Source organism: Arachis ipaensis, chromosome B3 (genome assembly GCF_059453495.1).
Source record: "Arachis ipaensis isolate K30076 ecotype BB chromosome B3, ASM5945349v1, whole genome shotgun sequence".
NCBI lineage: Eukaryota > Viridiplantae > Streptophyta > Magnoliopsida > Fabales > Fabaceae > Arachis > Arachis ipaensis.
The window spans coordinates 9405716-9428195 of NC_142438.1; the positions used below are offsets into that span (position 1 = coordinate 9405716).

General features: G+C 30.0%; 4 protein-coding genes across 4 annotated transcripts; all 4 read right to left on the reverse strand.

Moving 5' to 3' along the window:
• Positions 1-770: 770 nt before the first annotated feature.
• On the reverse strand, positions 771-1274 carry LOC107634064 (pathogenesis-related protein 1-like). The gene has a single exon (XM_016337647.3). It carries the CDS (start codon positions 1272-1274, stop codon positions 771-773), a length of 504 nt encoding a protein of 167 aa, XP_016193133.1.
• Positions 1275-3644: 2370 nt separating this feature from the next.
• LOC107634063 (pathogenesis-related protein 1B-like) lies at positions 3645-4154 on the reverse strand. Its single transcript, XM_016337646.3, has one exon. The coding sequence runs from the start codon at positions 4152-4154 to the stop codon at positions 3645-3647; it is 510 nt and encodes a 169-aa protein (XP_016193132.1).
• Positions 4155-15996: 11842 nt separating this feature from the next.
• On the reverse strand, positions 15997-16494 carry LOC107634062 (pathogenesis-related protein 1-like). The gene has a single exon (XM_016337645.3). It carries the CDS (start codon positions 16492-16494, stop codon positions 15997-15999), a length of 498 nt encoding a protein of 165 aa, XP_016193131.1.
• A 3973-nt stretch (positions 16495-20467) lies between these two features.
• LOC107632233 (pathogenesis-related protein 1B-like) lies at positions 20468-20965 on the reverse strand. Its single transcript, XM_016335937.1, has one exon. It carries the CDS (start codon positions 20963-20965, stop codon positions 20468-20470), a length of 498 nt encoding a protein of 165 aa, XP_016191423.1.
• Positions 20966-22480: the final 1515 nt, after the last annotated feature.

Below are 22480 nucleotides of genomic sequence, written 5' to 3' on the forward strand. Positions count from 1 at the left end.
ATGTTTTTTAAAAATTATAAGGGAGTAAAATGTATATTTTATAAATAGAGGAAAGAAAAATATCATTTTAGCATCTCACATGAAAATGGAGTGAAATTTTCTCTTATTATTATTATTATTCACCTGTGTTGTTGCTGACGTTTCTTCTTCTTCTCCTCATTTTTCTTCATCTTTCTCTTTTATTATCGTTGTAGTAACCACCACCACCACCTCCTTTGTGTTTCTTTTTTTAATTTAAATTTATTCTCTTCCTTCTTTTTTCTCATCATTGTCTTTCTTTTTATAAGTATTGATGTTATCATTATAGTTATAGTATTTTTTTTAAATTATTTTTAATTTTTTTGCTTCTTCTCTATCCTTTTAACTACTACTTCTCGCCGTCCATAATGACCACCCCAAAACAACTTTATGTTGTGTGGTCGTCAAAACTACTTTTCATCATAAAATGACGCAATAATTATAAATTGATTATGGAAAATATACGTTATTAGAACTCAGAACCATGATATTATGAGTACCAATTGAGGACATTTTTAATTATTAAATGAAAAAGTATACCCACATATATAGATTATAGAACAGAGGGCAAAAAACGTTTGACAAATTAAACATACACAACCATATATAGTTGCAAAACAAAAAAAAAAACCATAAAAAACTGCAATACCAAGAACCATATTACATAGTGCAACAAACTTATTTAGTAATTAAGGGATATGTATGTAGCTGCGTTTAACTTGGATTATTATTTGGTAAATACTAATTAATCATCAATAGGGGCGTTGACCATCATCGTTACCCGGGGGGTCATAGTAACAAATAACAATGGTGCCTCCATTATTGTTACACTCGTCTCTAGCACACCCTAAATAAATAGATGCCTTAGAAACCACCTGAGTATAGGTAAGACATTGAAGAGTACCATCTATGCAAGAGTTGGATTCGTAGTCATAATTTTGTTTCTGTGCCACCCACCATGCCACAGCATCTACTCCTGTAAGGTTTTCTGTCGAACCACTAATAAGCATGTTCCGCGCAAACGGACTAGGGTCGATATAATCCACCCGCATACAATCTTCAATGTGGTTACTCAAAAACTTGTTAGCATGTGATTCTAACTCAGAATCCCACACTAGAGGTTTAACCCCAACTCTTGTACGTGCAATATTGTGAACTTTAAGATAGTCTTGTGGAGAGTTTTGAGCCAACAAACATAATGGAAGTATGCTTACAACACTTGTTGTTAGCACTGCCAGAATCGGCAACTTTCTCATTCTCTCTCCTTTTTTTCTTTTTTTTGGTTATGTGATCATTGCAAAAGAGTGTTCGAATTCTTATATATATGTGTGTAGTAAGAAATTTTAGAGGACAATGATTTCTTTTTAACAGTTAATATATTAAGTTGTTGATATTTTATCAATTTTTACATACATACATGTTGAAGTTGATATATATATTAAGTCGTTAGAAAAATTAGTCAAATCAGTCAAATCATCTAACAGCTCTCAATTATCAATTTCACGTGAAGTCGACTACACCTAAATTTCCACCTTTTTATATATATACAACGTACATGGATATATGAATCGGAATAATTAGTACAATAGACACAGATTAATAAAGAGTGCATACATAAATTATTATATTTTTTATAACACTTCTATAAGGACTGGCTATTATGTTAATTACAAAACTACTATCTACTTAGCAGAGTTCAAATAATAATAATAATACACTATTTATTTCTAGATTAGCAAAAAATGTCGTAAAGGCATTCATTAAGGAAAAAATATTGAAAAGTTTTAATTTAGTTATTCATAGAATTTAATTTTAATATACTAAGAGTGTAAAGTAGTTATACAAAAATAATCAATATGAATTAGGTATCGTCATATCAGTAAAAATAATCATATTTTACAATCAAAGCATACCTGGATAGTCATCTAAATTAAAAAAATAAACATAATTGACCAACAGTATAAAATAATTTATATTATTAATGTATCATATTTGTATTATCTATTAAATTTTTTATTTTAAATATCTTTAATATTAAATATTTTTAAGATTCTCGTTAGCAAGATTTTTATTCGTTCAATTATACCATATTTGGTATTCAGCTTACTTGAGTAAGTGTATTAGTTAACCAAAGGATCAAGAAGGCAGTATACATCAAAAGTATTAAAAAAATTTTATTATTATATTTTAAAATGTGTTTTTAGCATACAAGTTAGTTAAATCTTTAAATAAATTATTATTTCTAATTAAAAAATTTGAATGATTACATATCTAATAATGAAATTTGTAAATTAATTTGAAGATTGAATTGGTTTGATATATAGAACGAACTACTTAAAACGAGTAGTTTTGTATAACTACTATAGTCTTTGATGGATATAAAATAAATTTATATCTTTCATAGTTATAAATATTTATTTATTTATTAAAACATTAGAATAACATCTTCACAAATAAAGATAGACTTTATTATTATGTCTTTAACTATATTTCAAGATAAGAAATCACACGGTTAAACTTAAAAATAAATAAATAAATAAATCAAACAATGCATAATTTATCAAAGAAGTTAATAGCAATTACAAATGAAAACTCACTTCTCTCAAACCATAATAATCAATCAAGTGGTTAGTTCACTTCATCAATCCATATAATCGGAGGTTTTTATATGAAATATGATCAGCCCACCATAGTATACAGTAATGATGCTAGTAATTCTCAAGAAGATAATAATTTAAATTTATTTTATTTAATTTAATATTTATAATTATACACTTATAAAAATATAAAATAAAATCATTTCAGATTATTTTATATTATTTTTTATTATCTTTCAAATATTTTTATATACTAATACTAATTATTTTTTCTTCTGTGAACCACAGCAGCAATAAGCCACCGTCACCAAAAACAAACCCCCGCCCCCATTAAGATGTTAGACACCACTACCCAATCTTGTCACCTCCTCCCTCGTCTCAAGCAGGCAAACTAAAATTGTTGACAAGTATTACATAGAAAAATTACTGAAATATTAGTGTACGGATACACTTGAAAGTTTTTTATGAAAAAATACCCACATAGAAGTCTCGAACACAAGGCAAAAAGCCTTTGACAAACATACAATACCATAGTTGTGTAAACCAATATAACCATAAAAAAAAACTACAAGACGCTGCCAACAACCATAGTACAAAATACAGTTTATACTTAATATATAAAAATGTTAGCTAACCAATATTTTTTAAATTTTTTGTTTTATATTTAAATAAACAATAACTAATTCTCTGTTTTTAATCATTAAAATATTAATTTCGTAATATATTCTATCATATATTGTACCGAAAATTGATAACACAACTAACGTTTTGATTTATTTTACGATTATGTTACGTATACACTAAAATCAACCATCAAAGTAAGCTACAAGTATATAATATATATATATGTTGCAATATAAATACACATTAAAAAATAAATTAAATCACACATGTATTTATACATAAATACATTAATAACTAATTTTAGTGACTGATTTTAATATACGAATAACATTTTTATTTATTTCGTAATAATAAAGGAGGATGGTGAGTTTAATTTAAATTTGGCAACTACTAATTAGTAATTAATTAGTAGGGGCGAGTACCTAAGATGTTGCCTGGAGGGTGATAGTAACAAATAACAAGAGTTCCACCATTATAACAAATGGCTCTAGCACATCCTACATAAGTAGATGACTTGGAAACAACTTGAGTGTAGGCAAAACAATTAGCAGGGTTACCACCAATGCAAGTGTTGGATATGTAGTCGTAATTTTGTTTTTGTGCCACCCAATATGCCACAGCAAATGCTCCTGTAACTGTAAAGCTTTTGGATGGACGACTAATCCAAATGTTTTGACCGTACATAGGATGAGGGGATTTAGATACCCTATCAAGGCAATCCACAACGTGTTTACTCAAAAACGTGTTGGCCTGTGATTCTAACTCATTATCCCACAACAGAGGATTAACCCCAACTTCTGCACGTGCAATATTGTGAGCTTCAAGATAGTCTTGTGGAGAGTTTTGTGCCAATAAGCATAATGGGATTACCGTTATAAAACTTGTTACTACCGCCACAATATGCAACCTCCCCATTCTCTTTGTTTTTTTTCGTTATGTGTGTGATAATGGTTGCAAGTGTGTTTAGAGTTAGATAATATTGCGATAGATTTTGGATATATATATATATAATTGACAATATTAAAATAGTTTTTTATTTTTAATATCTTCAATTAATATTTTTAAAACATGTGCTGGAAAAAATATTTATGCGTTGATATATCAATGAATTGAGAAGGCAGTAACAAATGAAGGTAATTTAATAATGTATGTTAATTATTAGAGCAACGGAATGATGAAGTATAACCAATGAACCTTGACTTTTCATAAATTGAAGGATCAAAAAGGCTTGTGAATGCCTCTTCCTCATCGTCATTATGATCAGTCTCATTTGTGTATTAATGAAAATTAATAATTGAACGAGTGAATTTCTATAATCTTAGAATAAACTTCTACAACTAAATAAAATATCACCAAATTAAATCTAACTAAGTTATTACCAAAAATTATTATTATTATTATTATTATTATATTATTATTATTCATCTCTCTTGTTGCTGCGGCTCTCTCTTCTTCTCTTTTTTTCTCATTTTTTTTATTCTCGTCGTAACCACCACTACCATCTCTTTTGTCTTCTTTTCTAATTTAAATTTATTTTTTTCCTTCTTTTTTCTCATTGTTATCTTTTTCTTATACATATTATTGTTATCATTATCGTTATCGCTATTGTTATAGTCGAATTTTTTCACTTTGTTTCTGGTTAATTTCGCTACGTTATCAAAAGATTTTTTCACTTTATTTTTTCTATCAAAATTTGTAAATTTGTAACTCAAGTCTTTATGAGATATGTTAGTTCCACCACCTCATTTGGTTAGAAATTTCGGTGTTAGAATATACACATTTCGATGTTATTTTTGTTTCTACAAGAATTTAATCTAATAAGCGTGAATCTACATTCCTTCAACTAAATAAGATATTTCGGTGTTATATTTTAAACTTTTATGTGTTATTTTATATATGAGATAAGTAGGGGTGAACGCGGATCAGTTCGGATATGACCAAAATTTCGATCCGATCCGCAATAAAATCATAGGATCAGATCCAATATCCGCATTTTTTATGTTTGGATCTGATCCGATCCGATCCGCAATAAGATATCGGATATATATACGCAAAACACAAAAATATTTTTGAAAGTTTATTTTATTAAAAGATATCAATAAAATTCATTTTTTATATTCTTTTAAATATGTTTACTCTTAAAATAATATTAAACATACTTTTCTTAATAATGAATAAAAATAATACAACATATATAATAATTATTAGTTGAAATAAAATATAAAAAGAATATTTACTTATTTTATTTATTTTTGCGGATACGCAGATATGCGGATACTTACACAAAATCCGCAATACGATCCTATTAGTGTGCGCATTGGATCCATATCCGCAATTTTCGGATCGGAATCGGATAAACACTTCGGATATGCGGATCAGATCCGATCCATGAACATCCCTAGAGATAAGCATTCAATTAATTGAAGGTGTAGTAATTTTGGAAATATTTAATATTTTTTGTGTCGTATTACTGAACTTCTGGTGTCAATTTTAAATCATTTTAGTACTATCTTGTTTTATTTTATAAAGTCTAGTAATCTTTTAGTATGGAATTTACTTTTTACATTCTGTATTATTATATTTAAATTTTGATGTCAATTTAAATAAATTTCGGTGCTATTTTTTGTTTCTGACAAGAATTCAATCCAATAAGTGTAAATATACATTCATTTAGCTAAATAAGATTGTAATATAGTATAGACATATTCATTTAAGTCTAATATGAAAAGTAATGTTTCTAAAAGAAGAAGTAAGAGCAACAGAAAAAAAAATTAATAATAAGAAGTAATGCTTCTAAAATGCACGTGCAATATTGTGAGCTTCAAGATAGTCTTTTGGAGAGTTTTGTGCCAATAAGCATAATGGGATTACCGTTATAAAACTTGTTACTACGGCCACAATATGCAACCTCCCCATTCTTTGTTTTTTTCGTTATGTGTGTGATAATTGTTGCAAGTGTGTTTAGAGTTAGATAATATTGCAATAGATTTTGGATATATATAATTGACAATATTAAAACAGTTTTTTATTTTTAATATCTTCAATTAATATTTTCAAAACATTTGCTGGCAAAACTATTTGTGTATTAATATATCAAAGAATTGAGAAGGCAGTAAGAAATGAAAGTAATTTAATGTATGTTAATTATTAGAGCAACGGAATGATGAAGTATATATAACCAATGAACCTTGACTTTTCATAACTTGAAGGATCAAAAAGGCTTGTGAATGCCTCTTCCTCATCGTCATTATGATCAGTCTCATTTGTGTATTAATGAAAATTAATAATTGAACGAGTGAATTTCTATAATCTTAGAATAAACTTCTACAACTAAATAAAATATCACCTAACTAAACCCAATTAAGTTATTACCAAAATTATTATTATTATTATTATTATTATTATTATTATTATTATTATTATTATTATTATTATTCATCTCTGTTGCTGCGATTCTCCCTTCTTCTTCTCTTTTTTCTTCACTTTTTTTTTATTATTATTTTCGTCGTACCCACCACCACTACCATCTCTTTTGTCTTCTTTTCTAATTTAAATATATTTTCTTCCTTCTTTTTTCTCATTGTTGTCTTTTTCTTATATATATTGTGGGGTAATGTTCAAATTCGTCCCTGAAAGATCACACGATCTTCATTTTCGTCCCCGAATGATTTTTTTTAATTAAATTAGTCCTGAAAGATAAACTATTAGTTAAATTAGTCCTTCCGTCAATTAGATGATGACGTGACACACGGCATGATAACGTGACACGCCACGTGACAGGTCAGTGACACGTGTCACTTGACATATAAAAAAGTTTTTTATTAGTCAAAATAGTCCTTGAAAGTCCAGACGTAAGTCATTTTCATCCCTCAAATTTTAAAAATTAGTCAAACTAGTCCTTATATAATTTTTTTTTTATTTTTTCTTCATAAAATTATCTCTCTCCTTTAATTCTTCTCAAAATCTCTCTTATTCTTTTCTAGTCTAAACCCTTTTTCTTATCCTTTAATCTAAACAAAGTTATACCATTATTTTTTTTCTATTACATCTTTTTTTCCCCATTACGATATTACTTATATATAGGATGTAATAGTAGTGATACTTAGAGTCAAAATTCAAGAAGATCCACAAATTTTGCTTCAATTCCAAACTTTACAAAATATTGAAAATTTGTTGGTTAATTATTATTATTATTATTATTATTATTATTATTATTATTATTATTATTATTATTATTATTATTATTATTATTATTATTATTATTATTATTATTATTATTATAAATGAATTGTTTCTTAAGCGTAATACGTGCAAACATCATAATAAATTTTTGGGGTTAAGTACTGAAATCGTCTCTAAGGTAAGTGGCGAAAATCAAATTCGTCCCCGACGTTTTTTTGCTATTAAAATCATCCCGAACGTTCAGAAACACTTTAAAATCATCCTTCGCTGCTTAAAACAAATATTTTGGACAGTTTTGCCCTTGTAGCCGTTAAGTGTCTGTTGCAGCTTTTAATGAATAAAATAAATTTATTTGTTTATTTATATATTTATATTAAATGGTGGTTTGGGGAGGGTTGGGTTGGGATTAAATCAGAGCTGTAATCCCTAACCAAAGAAGCAGTGCAGGAGATAGGGCTTGCGGAGGTTAGTGAAGCCATGGCTGCCGAGAGCTCACGGTCGTGTCAGAGTAGATCATCTGCGCCGAAAAGGGAGCTTGTGTGTCGGCATGGGGAGAGACCCGTGCTTAGAGTTTCTGGAACGAGGAACAACCCTGGGCAACGATTTTGGGGGTGTGTCTACTATGAGGTCAGTGATTTAAGTTTCTGTAGGTGGGTGATGGCAATGTGTTGTTCGTTCTGGGCACTGACTCTAGTGGGTTGCTGCAAATCCAAGAGGAGTGTGATTTCTTCCGATGGACAGACCCAAAAACAGACAGTGACGATCCTCATGTTGCAAGGATGAAGAGGAAAGTTGCGGCCATGAAAGCAAAAGTGAGGGACGTTGAGTGGAAGTTCAAGGTTGCTGCAGTGTTAGGGATTTTTGGGTGGGCAGTCCTATTTTGCTTCTTGTGGCAGATTTGGTTTAGTCAGAGACAGGGGGTAGCATGTGTGATGCCATTGAAGTATGGTTAATAAAATTAGGGGAGAATTTATGATGCAGTTTGGATTTGTCTGATTGGGTCTGAGTAATGTAAATTGAGTGTTACTGGATGTTGAATGAACATGTGGGTTTGGTTGAGGGTTTAGGTGATTAACTATGTGAGTGAAATGATGTCCTTGTAATTTGACAATTAATTGGAGAATAATTTTTTCATGTTAGCCTGCAATTTTTCATTGATGAGTTGTGTTAATGAACTTTACAGCATATGAACCTAAAGGTGAAAATTGATTAAACAGAAGCAGAATAATTCTAGCCAGAACACAATCATGGGTAATTGATTAATAAGCATAGCAATATAACACCAAAAGGTGGAAACTTCAGTCACCATGATTTCCATTACATGGACACAGAACAAAATATAGTCTGTAAGCTAAGGAAACAACAACAAAAGCTGGATTCCTAGGATATCTAGAAACATAGAGCAAGACTGTTGCTCACTAAGAAAGTATCACAAACCATTAAATATAAGTTTCAAACAAACCAAAACAAGTGTCACACACATTGAGTCTACTCAATCAAAAGTACATTAATAATAGCACAGAACACAAATCTTCATAATAGTCTAAAGTTTTTCCCAAAGTCTTGGAGGAAATTTTGCCATGAGACTCAGCTTTCTTGGAGAAACATGAAGTGGAAATTTGTGGCTGAAGGAGACAGTCCTATCTGCTTGGCTGGAGCTGGCTGCACCCATCTCCTTTAGTGCTGGTGGTTGCTGTGTCTTGCTTCTGGTGGACTTTGTCTTGGGCCTAGTTGAGGATGATGTGGGCCTAGACCCAGATTGGGTTGAGTTGGGCTTGGATGTTGTGGTGGCTGGTTGGGGCTAAGATGATGATCTAGACCTGGTGGACCTCCACAGACCCCCACTTTCAGATTGCATAACAGGCTGTGATGAAGCCTTAGAACTGGTCATGGGTCTGCTGGATGAAGCCTTCCTCCCACCTCTGGTTCTCTTCCTAGCAGGTTGACTAAGATTTTGGTCCTGAAACACATTAAAGAATGCAGTTGATGAATAAATGATAATGTAACCCTAACATACATGAAATGCACACACTTACATCTAGGGACAGCTTCTTGCATCCTCCCCTCTTGTGTCCAGATTCACCACAGTTTAAACATCGCTGGATTTGTCCTCTCCTAGACAAGTGGGACTGGCTGCTGTCCCGGGCTTCATCTGGTCCTCTCTTCCTCTTCTTAACTGGTCTGTGGCTAGGCTTTCGGTAGGGAGGGGCATGACATCATCAAATTTGGTTATCTCCCATAAATCTTGTCCATTTAGAGGATTGATGACTGAATCATAGCACTTGACATATGCAGCCTTCTTGTAGCAGTCATCAACAAATGCATCTATGTCAAGGCCCTTAAAATTGATGCAGCTTATAGCATGTGTGCATGGTATACCACTAAGCTGCCACTTCCTACAAGAGCACTCATGAGCAGAAAAATCAACAGCAAATTTATTCAGTCCATTAACAACCTCATACGTTTGTGCAGCAGACCAGTAAGGCCTCCACTCACCAGCAGATCTGCCTCTCCTCTCTAGTTTCATCCTAATGCGAGGTAGAAGTGTACCATTAAAGTTTTTAATTCTTTCTCTGTTAACAGCCCATCTAATCATCAAATAAACCCTGATGTCCTCCAACATTGTCACTATAGGTTTCTCCCTAGACTCTACTATTGCACCATTAAAGCTCTCACACATGTTGTTGACAAGAGTGTCACATTTAGAATGAAAATTAAACCTGGATCTGCTCCAAAATCTTGGAGGAATAGCATTCAGATGTTTGTGTGCATCCACATTGATGGTCCTGATGATTTGCATCTCTTTCTCCCATTCCTTCCAATGTGTAGCCTTTGCAAACCTCCACATCAGCTATTTCAACTGTAGGCCAAGAAATTTCTTCCTGAAGTTGCTGTAAAGATGGCGGACACAGAACCTATGGTCTACTCCAAGGATGGCTTCATCGAATGCAGGCAAAAGTCCCTAAGATAACAGGTAAATCCCATTATTTATCAAACAATGTAATCAATCTTCAATGTATTTAGTAACCAAACTAATCAGTCAATCAATTTACATATCAAACAATTTATTTATCAATCAATATATTCAGCAAGCAACATATTTATCAAGCAATTTACCTTCTGCTGATCAGACATGAAGATTGTTTTCCCAATGATGTCTACTTTAAAATCATCAATTAGCAACCTGAGAAACCACTTCCAGGTGTCTTTGGTCTCTGCCTCCACAACAGCGTACGCTATAGGAAGCATTTGATCATTAGGATCTCACCCAACGGCTGTCAACAACTGCCCTCCTTGAGGTGTCTTTAGAAAACAGCCATCCAATCCCAGAAACTTTCTACACTACAGGAAGCTCTTCTTACAAGCAGCTAGACACACATATACCCTTTGAAAGATGCAATAATTGTTTAACCTCTGGTGCTGGTCATCAACCTCAAAATCAGGGGACCGCTGGACCTTGAGTGTGACTGATGACCCTGGATTAGCCCGTAGCAGCTCCGAGCAGTAGTCAGCAATCCTTTTATACTGCTTTCGGTAAGCTCCCTGAATCTCTTCCAATGCAGCTTGTCTAGACCTAGCTGCCATCGAAGTTGTCACTGTCAAATTCCATTTCCTTTGTGCCTTGTTGACCAGATCCTTTATCTTTACCTTAGGGTTACCTTGCACTTTCTTCCTAAAAACCCTACTCAGCCAACCAGTATGGAGTATCCCTACCCTGTGTGACTGGCCACAGGTATGCTTAAGATTCATTGACCTGAGCTGCCAAGTCTCTTCCTCACTCATTTTTGCTGCGTACAACCAAAACAGACACCCCTCTTGACAAATAGCCCTTACTCTCACCAAGTCCAGCTTCGCATACCTAAGTCCCCTTCTTGTTTGCACTGCATAAGCTGTCACAGTGTCCTTGAATTCCTCCCTTGAAGCATATACATTTCCAACTTCCAATTTGTAAGTTGTCATGTCTTTCACATCCCTATGTATTGGATACCGACTAGCTTCATGGTTATCATCATCCTCACTGTCCTCTTTCTTTGAACCACCACCAACTTCATATTCCAAATCAACTTCATCACTATTGAACCCTTCCTCATCACTGAAATCACCTCCTGCTACCCCTTTTCCTTTATCAACCCGATTACCATCAGTCCCACCTCCTACTTCATCAAATCCACTCTCATCATCGTACTCCTCTTCACTGTCAGTAAACACAACATCATCTGCATTGTCAACCTCATCAGCAGATGGAATGAAATCCTCATCATCGCTATCCTCGTCACTATTCGATTTGCCCTGCTCCTCAACATACTTATCTCCCTCATCAACCTTCTCCACATTGTCCATTTCCCCCTCCTGACCCAGTTCACCCTGAAATATCACCAACTGCTTCTCATTATGTACCTCTTCATCATTGCCCTTCTCCACCTCCTGATTATGTTCACTCTGGCCTCCAACATCAAGAAACCCTACCTCAGAAAAATCTTCAGCATCATCAACCTTATGGACCACATAGAGCTCAACGTGACCACTATTCCCCGCTATTTTACACATCTCAATGGCATTTCTGTCTCCCTCAAATAACTTCAGATCCTTCTCTAACCATTCAGAATTTGGGTCCTTATACCAAAAACTATTGAAATCTTTTCCTTTGTATACCCAAACTGTCCTACCTCAGCATATGCCTCAAAAAGAGACTAGCAATCCATATCGATATCTTTGATCACTGTCCTTTCTCCACCTATATACTCCAATGTACCATTGTCATATCCAAATTTACCACCATGGTAGACACTCAGGTTAAAGGTTCCCATCACCTAAACCCTGCAAACAAAAATCGCACCCAAATTCCATTTGTAAACTAACGAATACCCATGAGTGATTATGTAGTCCAAGCTCAAAAAAACCGAAACAAATGCGGCACACATAGCTGATTCGAGATGGCTGACACGAGAATGAGCTCCTTTCCCACTCTTTCCCACGCAATGCAAATGCAGTGACGATTCTACTTCAAGGGAGCTATCACTCTGTTAGGGCATCATTGAAGGTGAAGGATCGGTTTTCCTGGGGTTAACGTTACTCAGAGAAGGAACATCTTTCGCGGGAATATAACCCCAAGCGTCAATTGGGCCAAGAGCAAAATTGGAATTAAAATTTTTTTAATGCGCTTGAGGATGATTTTAAAGTGTTTCTGAACGTTCGGGATAATTTTAATAGCAAAAAAACGTCGGGGACGAATTTGATTTTCGCCACTTACCTTAGGGACGATTTCAGTACTTAACCCTAAATTTTTGTGTGTTTCATATGTTTGAGATAGATTATATAATTTTTCTTTTAATTTCACAAATCAATGAGATAAAATGAAATAGGAAATATTATACCTATGCATAACACAGGCTACTCCACACTAGTACATTATATAAATAGATATGCTTTGTATTAAAATAAAATTTCTTTTATTTTAAATGAAATATTTAAAAAATTATATTAGAATATTAAGATTCAAAAAGTGATTTCATAAACCAGTTTTTCAATTATTGAGTTTTACTATATAAATTAAATAATAATAAAAGTTATAATTTTAAAAAAATTAAAAGATTTAAAATTTAAAATAATTACTATATTATTTAGTAAAATTTAAAATTTAAAATTTTTAAATATATAATCAACAATAATTTGATAAACTCATTTAATTAAAAAAATTCACATAAAAAATTATAATTTGAAAATGTAAAATTTTAAAATACAAATGACAAAATAACTTTATAAAAATTTAATTATTTTTATTATTTTATGTAAAGAGAATTTTATTTATTAAGATTTAAAAAATAATATTAAAATTAGTAGTATAAAAAAATATTATAAATTTAATATTATAAAAAAATTATATAAGGACTAGTTTGACTAATTTTTAAAATTTGAGGGATAAAAATGACTTACGTCTAGACTTTTAAGGACTATTTTGACTAATAAAAAACTTTTTTATATATCAAGTGACACGTGGCATGTCACGTCATCATGCCACGTGGCATTTAACGTAACACGTCATCATCTAATTGACGGAAGGACTAATTTGACTAATAGTTTATCTTTCAGGGACTAATTTGATTAAAAAAATCATTTGGGGACGAAAATGAAGATCGCGTGATCTTTCAGGGACGAATTTGAACATTAACCTTACATATTGTTATCATTATCGTTATCGTTATCGCTATTGTTATAGTCGCATTTTTTCACTTTGTTCTAGTTAATTTCGCTACGTTATCAACATATTTTTTCACTTATTTTTTTTAATCAAAATTTGTAAATCTGTAACTCAAGTCTTTATGAGATAAATTGTTAGTTCCACCACCTCATTTAGTTAGAAATTTCGGTATTAGAGTGAAAGTATTTCGGTGTTAGAGTAAACACATTTCGATGTTATTTTTGTTTTTGCAAGAATTTAATCCAATAAGTGTGAATCTACATTCATTCAACTAAATAAGATATTTCGGTATTATATTTTAAATTTTTATGTGTTGTTTTATATATGAGATAAGTAGTGGTGAACGCGGATCAGTTCAGATATGACCAAAATTTCGATCCGATCCGCACTAAAATCATAGAATCGTATCTAATATCCGTATTTTTTATGTTTGGATCTGATCTGATCTGATCCACACATTTGCAGATCCGCACATTTGCGGATCGGATCGGATATCGGATATATATATATATATATATATATATATATATATATATATATATGCAAAATACAAAAATATTTTTAAAAGTTTATTTTTATTAAAAAATATCAATAAAATTCATTTTTTATATTCTTTTAAATATGTTTACTCTTAAAATAATATTAAACATACTTTTCTTAATAATGAATGAAAATAATACAACATATATAATAATTATTAGTTGAAATAAAACATAAAAAGAATATTTACTTATTTATTTCTTTATTTTTGCGAATACGCAGATATGCGGATACTTATACAAAATCCGCAATACGATCCTATTAGTGTGCGCATTGGATCCATATCCGCAATTTTCGGATCGGATTCGAATAAACACTTCGGATATGCGGATCGAATACGATCCATGAACACCCCTAGAGATAAGCATTCAATTAATTGAATGTGTAATAGTTTTGGAAATATTTAATATTTTTTGTGTCGTATTACTGAACTTCTGGTGTCAATTTTAAATAATTTTAGTACTATCTTATTTTATTTTATAAAGTCTAGTAATCTTTTAGGATGGGATTTACTTTTTACATTCTGTATCATTATATTTAAATTTCGATGTCAATTTAAATAAATTTCGGTACTATTTTTATTTCTGACAAGAATTCAATCCAATAAGTGTGAATATACATTCATTCAACTAAATAAGATTGTAATATAGTGCAAACATATTCATTTAAGTCTAATATAAGAAGCAATGCTCTTAAAAAAAGAAGTAAGAGCAACAGAAAAAAAAAAGAAAGAAAGAAGAATAATAAGAAGCAGAAAAAAAAATGCAGCATTAAAAAAAGATATTTTTGTGTTTTTTAAGTAAAATTTCGATATCAAAATTAAAAAATTTCCGTGTTATGTTTAAAAAATTTTGATTTTATTTTTCGATAAATTTCTCAAGCAAATTTTTTATGTTAAAATTAAGAATTTTTGTGTCACGATTAAAAATTTTGATGTTATTTTTCAATAAATTCAGCATAATTCTTTCATCCTCCTTTTTCTTTTTTTTTTCTTGTTTCACATTTTCATAATTCTTGTTTCACCATCTTAACGAAAATTTGTGTTACGGTTAAAAAGTTTCGATGTAAAAAAATTGAAAATTTTGTGTATCACACTTACAAAATTTTAGTATTATTTTCTGATAAATTTTGCATAACTCAAAACTCCTCCTCTTCTTCATCATTATTATTATGTTCTTTTTCTTCTTTTTTTTTCTTGTTCATCTTCTCTTTGTTATTTTACCTTCTCATAATCCTTTTTAATTTATTCTCTTAACAAAAATAAAAATAAAAAATAAAAAAACACATAATACTACAAAATCACTTAAAAAAAACTCTCTATTCTTAAAAAAAACACACACACACATAATTCATTATCGTCTTGTTTTTTAAAATTGTTTTTAATTTTTTTACTTTTTCTCTATCCTTTTAACATCACAATTTTATCTATTCACTACCAGCTACTACTTCCCGCCGTCCATAATGACCACCCCGAAACAACTTTATGTTGTGTGGTCGTCAAAACTACTTTTCATCATAAAATGACGCAATAATTATAAATTGATTGTGGAAAATATAAGTTAGAACTTAGAACCATGATATTATTAGTACTAATTGAGAACATTTTTAATTATTAAATGAAAAAGTATACCCACATATATAGATCATAGAACAGAGGGCAAAAAGCGTTTGACAAATTAAACATACACAACCATATAGTTGCAAAACAAAATAACCATAAAAAACTGCAATACCAAGAACCATATTGCATAGTGTAACAAACTTATTTAGTAATTAAGGGATATGTATGTAGCTGCGTTTAACTTGGATTATTATTTGGTAAATACTAATTAATCATCAGTAGGGGTGACCATGGTTACCCGGAGGGTCATAGTAACACATAACAATGGTGCCTCCATTATTGTTACACTCGACTCTAGCACACCCTAAATAAGTAGATGCCTTAGAAACCACCTGAGTGTAGGTAAGACATTGAAGGGTACCATCAATGCAAGAGTTGGATTCGTAGTCATAATTTCTTTTCTGTGCCACCCACCATGCCACAGCATCTACTCCTGTAAGGGTTTTTGTCGGACCACTTGTAAGCATGTTCCGCGCAAAGGGACTAGATTCGATATATTTGACCCGCATACAATCTTCAATGTGGTTACTCAAAAACTTGTTAGCATGTGATTCTAACTCAGAATCCCACACTAGAGGTTTAACCCCAACTCTTGTACGTTCAACATTGTGAACTTTAAGATAGTCTTGTGGAGAGTTTTGACCCAACAAACATAATGGAAGTATGCTTACAAAACTTGTTGTTAGCACTGCCAGAATCGGCAACTTTCTCATTCTCTCTCCTTTTTTTTTTTTTTGGGTTATGTGATAATTGCAAAAGAGTGTTCGAATTCTTATATATATATATATATATATATATATATATGTGTGTGTGTGTGTGTATAGTAAGAGAAATTTTAGTGGACAAATGATTTCTTTTTAATAGTTAATATATTAAGTTGTTGATATTTTATCAATTTTTACATACATACATCATACATGTATATATGAATCGGAATAATCAGTACACCAGATTAATAAAGAGTGCATACATAAATTATTAATATTTTATAACACTTCTATAGCCTATAGGGACGGGCTATTATGTTAATTACGAAACTACTATCTACTTAGCCGAGTTCAAATAATAATAATAATAATAATAATAATAATAATAATAATAATAACAAGAAAAAGTTTAACGAGCAGTATTTTAATATTTTTATTAAAATCTTATCAGTACTTAACCAGTAAAAGAAAAATGAGTAATTTTATATCAATATATAAAATTTCACATTATTAAAAATATTAATAATAGCTAATTAATAATTATAAATCACAAAATTTGTTAGTCGTCTATCACTCTAATAATAATAATACACAATATTTATTTCTAGATTAGTAAAAAAATGTTGTAAAGGCATTCATTAAAGAAAAAATATTGCAATGTTTTAATTTAGTTATTCATAGAATTTAATTTTAATATGTGTAAAGTAGTTATATAAAAATAATCAATATGAATTACGTATCGTCATATCAGTAAAAATAATTATATTTTACAATTAACACATGTATGAATAGTCATTTAAATTAAAAGAATGAACATAATTAGACAATAATATAAAATGATTTATATTGTTAATATATCATATTATCTATTAAATTTTTTATTTTAAATATCCTTAATATTAAATATTTTTAAGATTCTCGTTAGCAAGATTTTTATTCGTTCAATTATACCATAGTTGGTATTCAGCTTACTTGAGTAAGTGTATTAGTTAACCAAAGGATCAAGAAGGCAGCATACATCAAAAGTATTAGAAATTTTCTATTGTTATATTTTAAAATGTGTTTTTAGCGTACAAGTTAGTTAAATTTTTAAATAAATTATTATTTCTAACTTAAAAATTTGAATGATGACATTTTTAAGAATGAAATTTGTAAATTAATTTGAAGATTGAATTGGTTTGATATATAGAACGAACTACTTAAAACGAGTAGTTTATTATGTAGCTTTGTATAACTATTATAGCCTTTCATGGATATAAAATAAATTTATATCTTTTATAGTTAAAAATATTTATTTATTATTTATTCATTATTTAAAAAAAAAGTGGAAGAAAATATTAGAATAACATCTTCACAAACAAAAATAGAATTTATTATTATGTCTTTTATATGTGTGATAGACACATATCACCTCAGGCTGGAATGGAGGGAACAGCTAGAGCGATTTCAGCAAATGGAGACTCAGATAAAAATATACTAGAATCAGATGTGCGCCGCTGGTGGCATCATTCTCGTTGGTGGCAGCACCGCTATTGATGGCCCACAAACATCACTGCCTTATGCGCCGCCTCATCAGGGCCACAGAAACGACGACGAGGACGACTACTTGGATCTTTAGTATTTACTTATTTAGTGCTTTATTTTATTGTTTCATTATATTTATTTAATTTACTTGACTTTTAATTTATTTGTAAATAATAGGTTTCTATTATTTATAAATTGACCATTAGTTGTGTGAAAAATAAATTTAAATAAAAAATTAAAATTGACCATTAGTTCACAATTTTTTTTTTAAAAAATTGACATTACCGTCGGATTTACTAATGGAATAATTCGATGATAATAGTGCAGGAAACAATTAATTGTGGCGCCAATATTATCGTCGAAAAAATTCATCGAATAGTTTTTCGTGCAGATAATCCGTTATTTACCGGCGAAATTTATACCGTACGATTCTTTTTTACGGTAAATCTGATAGTAACAATTTATTTTTCTGACAATAAATTTAACGATACTCAACGTTTTTCTTATATTGAGAACCTCCCAAAATTATTCAGAACATAAATTATTCCATATTTATAAAATACCAAATCTGAGAACAAATAAGCAGATATTAATTTCGAATAATACTTGTATGGTATTTCAAAACTATGACATAATAACCATCAACATTTTAACCACAATTACTACTTTCTGTGTCTTTTTTTATTAATTTAAACTTTAAAAAATTAATATTAAAATATAATATCAAATCTTCTATGACAAAAAAGTCTAGTTCTTCAATCCTTATTAAATTTCAAAAAATAAAAATATCATAAGACAAATAAAAATAATATTGATACAAAATTTACACAAACAAAAAAAATATATTAAAAATATAACTATTTATATAACTTAAACTAACTTTTATAAGTCACACCAAAACCATTTCAACAATCATCACCTATCACCAAACCCCATGTATACCAATTACCAAACATTCTTAAATCTTAAGTGGTTTCTTTTGCCATCTTCTTACCGTTTTTACTAGTTTATGAACTTGACGCATGTATATATATGTTTTGTGTGGTCGTCAAAACTACTTTTCATCGTAAATTGACGCAATAATTATATATTGATTGTGGAACGTATATATATGTCCCCGCCATGAAATTATTAGTACTAATTCAAGACTTTTTATTATTATTAGAATTTAATTTTAATACATTATTAATATAAAATAATTTTACATGTACATTTAATTACATAATATTATATCAATAAAAATAATTACTTTTTATATTGACCACGTGATAATTTATCTAAAAAAAAAAAAAACGTTATTGCATGACTGTGTATCAAAATTAAACTCTTCTAATTATTACATGAAAAAGTATACCAGCATATATAGAAATAGAACACAAGGCTTAACAAACATACACAACCATATAACTGTAAACCAAAATAACCATAAAAAAACTGCAAGACCAACAACCGCAGTACAAGTGCAACAAACTTATATATATCATATCCAGATTACATTAGATTCACACTCCAAATTAGTCTTTAAAAGAATTTAATTGGACACATAGTCTTAATAATAAATTTAAATTACCAAATCAATCATCAATTTTTTTATTTTATTAAAAAAATAATCACACTTCATATCTTGGATAAAAAATAAAATATAAATCATTCTTCATCGTTATTTAATAAAAATACCAACTCTCATAATATTTTTTAAAAATTCTTAAATAATTCCATCCACGCATTACGCATACGAGCAATTTGATATGAGAATTAATTTGTTTAAGAAATAAAAATGTAATGTAAAGTCTGATTTGGTAATTAAAATTTGTTAAAGATTAATTTGAAGTATTAGTCTTTGAGTTTAATTTGGATTATTTGGTAAAGGGGATGCTCCCATAAAAGATGTAGAAAACGTCTTTTTTTAAAGATACTTTTTAATAATTAAAATTTAACACATATAATCATTTAAATTATGTTATTTTTGTCAAAATTAGGTCAGACAAATTAATTTAACCGAAAAACAGTGAATCAAATTTTGAATCCGTCTAAATTAATATTATTTTTTATAAAAAATGACTACAATACCTCTATTATATAAATGACTAAAATACTTTTATTATATATATTAATTTTGAGAATCCTAAATTCTAGCTCTTTTCTTCTCTATCGTTATAGAGTTAGAATTTAAAGTTTTCAAAAAATATATATATAAAATAGGGATATTTTAGTTGTGTTTTTATAATAGGGATATTGTAGTAATTTTTTATAAAAAATATTAATTTATATCGGTTCAAAATTTAATTTATTAATTTTTTTGTTAAACTGATTTATCCTATCTAATTTTAATAAAAATAATACAGTTTAATTGATTATATGTGTTAAATTTTAATTTTTAAAAAAATATCTTTAAAAAAAAAATATTTTTGTTGACATCATTATCTGAGTGGCTCCTTTGATAAATACTAATTAATCAGTAGGGGCGTTGACCTGCAATAGGAGCAGGATGATAGTAACACCCAACAAGAGTGTCTCCATTGATGCACTTGACTCTAGCACACCCTAAATGAGTAGATGCCTTGGAAACAACCTGAATGTAGGTAAGACATGTAGGGGTACCATCAATGCAAGAGTTGGATTTGTAGTCATAGTTTTGTCTCTGTTCCACCCATGATGCCACGGCATCTGCACCTGAAAAGTTTTCAAATGAGGAATCATATGATGCAAAGTTCCGGCCATAGAGAGTATACTGAATCTGTTCCACCCTCAAACAGTCTACTGTATGCCTACTCAATAATTTGTTAGCATATGATTCTAACTCAGAGTCCCATAATAAAGGTTCAACTCCAACTATTGCACGTGCAGCATTGTGAACTTTAAGATAGTCTTGTGGAGAGTTTTGAGCCAACAAACATAATGGAAGTATGTTTACAAAACTTGTTACCACTGCCAAAATCGGCAACCTTCCCATTCTCTCCCCTTTCATTCTTTTTCTTTTTTTTTTTTTTCTTTGGGTTATGTGATTTGAATTCAGATATATATAACCGTAGAAATTTTAGAGGGCAGATGATTTTCTTCTAATAGTTAACTAATATACTAAGTTGTTGATATTTTTCAATTTTTGTACGCATATATCTATGAATCCATATAATTATTAATAACCAACGACCTTGACTCTTTCATTACTTGGAGGGTCAAAAAGGCTTTTGAACCACCGATTCATTAGTGAAATTAATAAGTAAAGGCAAGGGTCATAGCCTCATATATTTTACTACTTAACTTAAATGTAGTTAACCTTTCAGCTCGATCATTTCGCCATTCGCTTCTCTAATTATTATTATTATTATTATTATTTAGTCAATAAGTGTTTTACTGACAATTTTAAAATGTTAAATGTCGAAAACTTGTATTAAAAGGGTTTTGCACTTTTGCTAATTTGTGCCCTAGGGTATAAATTGAACATATTATAAAAGAAAATATTTTATAAAAATTATTATAAAAATTAATTTTTTTTTTTATGTTTTTAATGTATTGAATACATCAAAGGTTAGATTAATTTTGATAAATAAATTATGATGACAAATATTTATTGAATTTTTTTTTCGTCAAAAATATTTATCGGATTAAAAGTCCAATTATGGATTAATATGTGTTTTAGTGATTGAGGCCTATTATTCATTTCTCGTCTAATAATATTGCCTGAATATTCCTTTCATACTTCAATTCAATGTATAAGCCCAATACCTTTCACAAGCATCGTTAAGCAAAAATGCAAAAGAAGAAGGTTCTGCATTTGCAAAGTAACAAAGTGATAAAGGAGCATTTGTCTTCATTTCTGGAACAAAAGGACATTAACAACATAACAAAGACAGTTGGAGTTCTAGGAAAGAAACAAAACACAAGGACAACGTCACTACTACAAAGACATCAGAGGATCAACATTCATAGAAAAGAAAGAGCAAAATGAAACAGGCAAAAGCAAAAAAGCAATACAATGACAACAGAGTAGTGAAAAAATTTCATAAAGAGCAGAGGTGGTGGAGCAGCTCCTCAACAAGCTGAGTTAGTGGAGTAGAATGAAAAAAATATTGCATGCCAATGGAGATAGCTTCAACAAGCAGATGGTACAAGAAATTAGAAGAGGCAATGAAGAAGAATATGTAGATCAATATGCATCTATAAATCTGGCCTCACTTCACCATTGGAGAACAAGAAAAATAGAGCAAAATTCAAGAGCATCATCTCAACATATTTGAGCTGAATTCTTTTTCTTCTACTTGTGCTTCATTTCTGATTTTCATTGTTATGTTTATCTAGTGTCATCTTTCCGTAATTGAGAAAAAAGCTAATAATGTGAGTAAAACAAAAAAAAAAGTCATGAGAGAAAAGGTTAGAGAGATGCATGAAAAAAGTCAAATGAATTGTTTCTATGTAATTTGGTTTTAGTGAACTAGGATTAGTTCTCCTTGCCAAGTTGGGAGAGCAC

Coding starts and splice junctions, on each gene's coding strand:
- LOC107634064 (XM_016337647.3), bottom strand. CDS start 1,274: ATGAGAAAGTTGCCGATTCTGGCAGTGCTAACAACAAGTGTTGTAAGC.
- LOC107634063 (XM_016337646.3), bottom strand. CDS start 4,154: ATGGGGAGGTTGCATATTGTGGCGGTAGTAACAAGTTTTATAACGGTA.
- LOC107634062 (XM_016337645.3), bottom strand. CDS start 16,494: ATGAGAAAGTTGCCGATTCTGGCAGTGCTAACAACAAGTTTTGTAAGC.
- LOC107632233 (XM_016335937.1), bottom strand. CDS start 20,965: ATGGGAAGGTTGCCGATTTTGGCAGTGGTAACAAGTTTTGTAAACATA.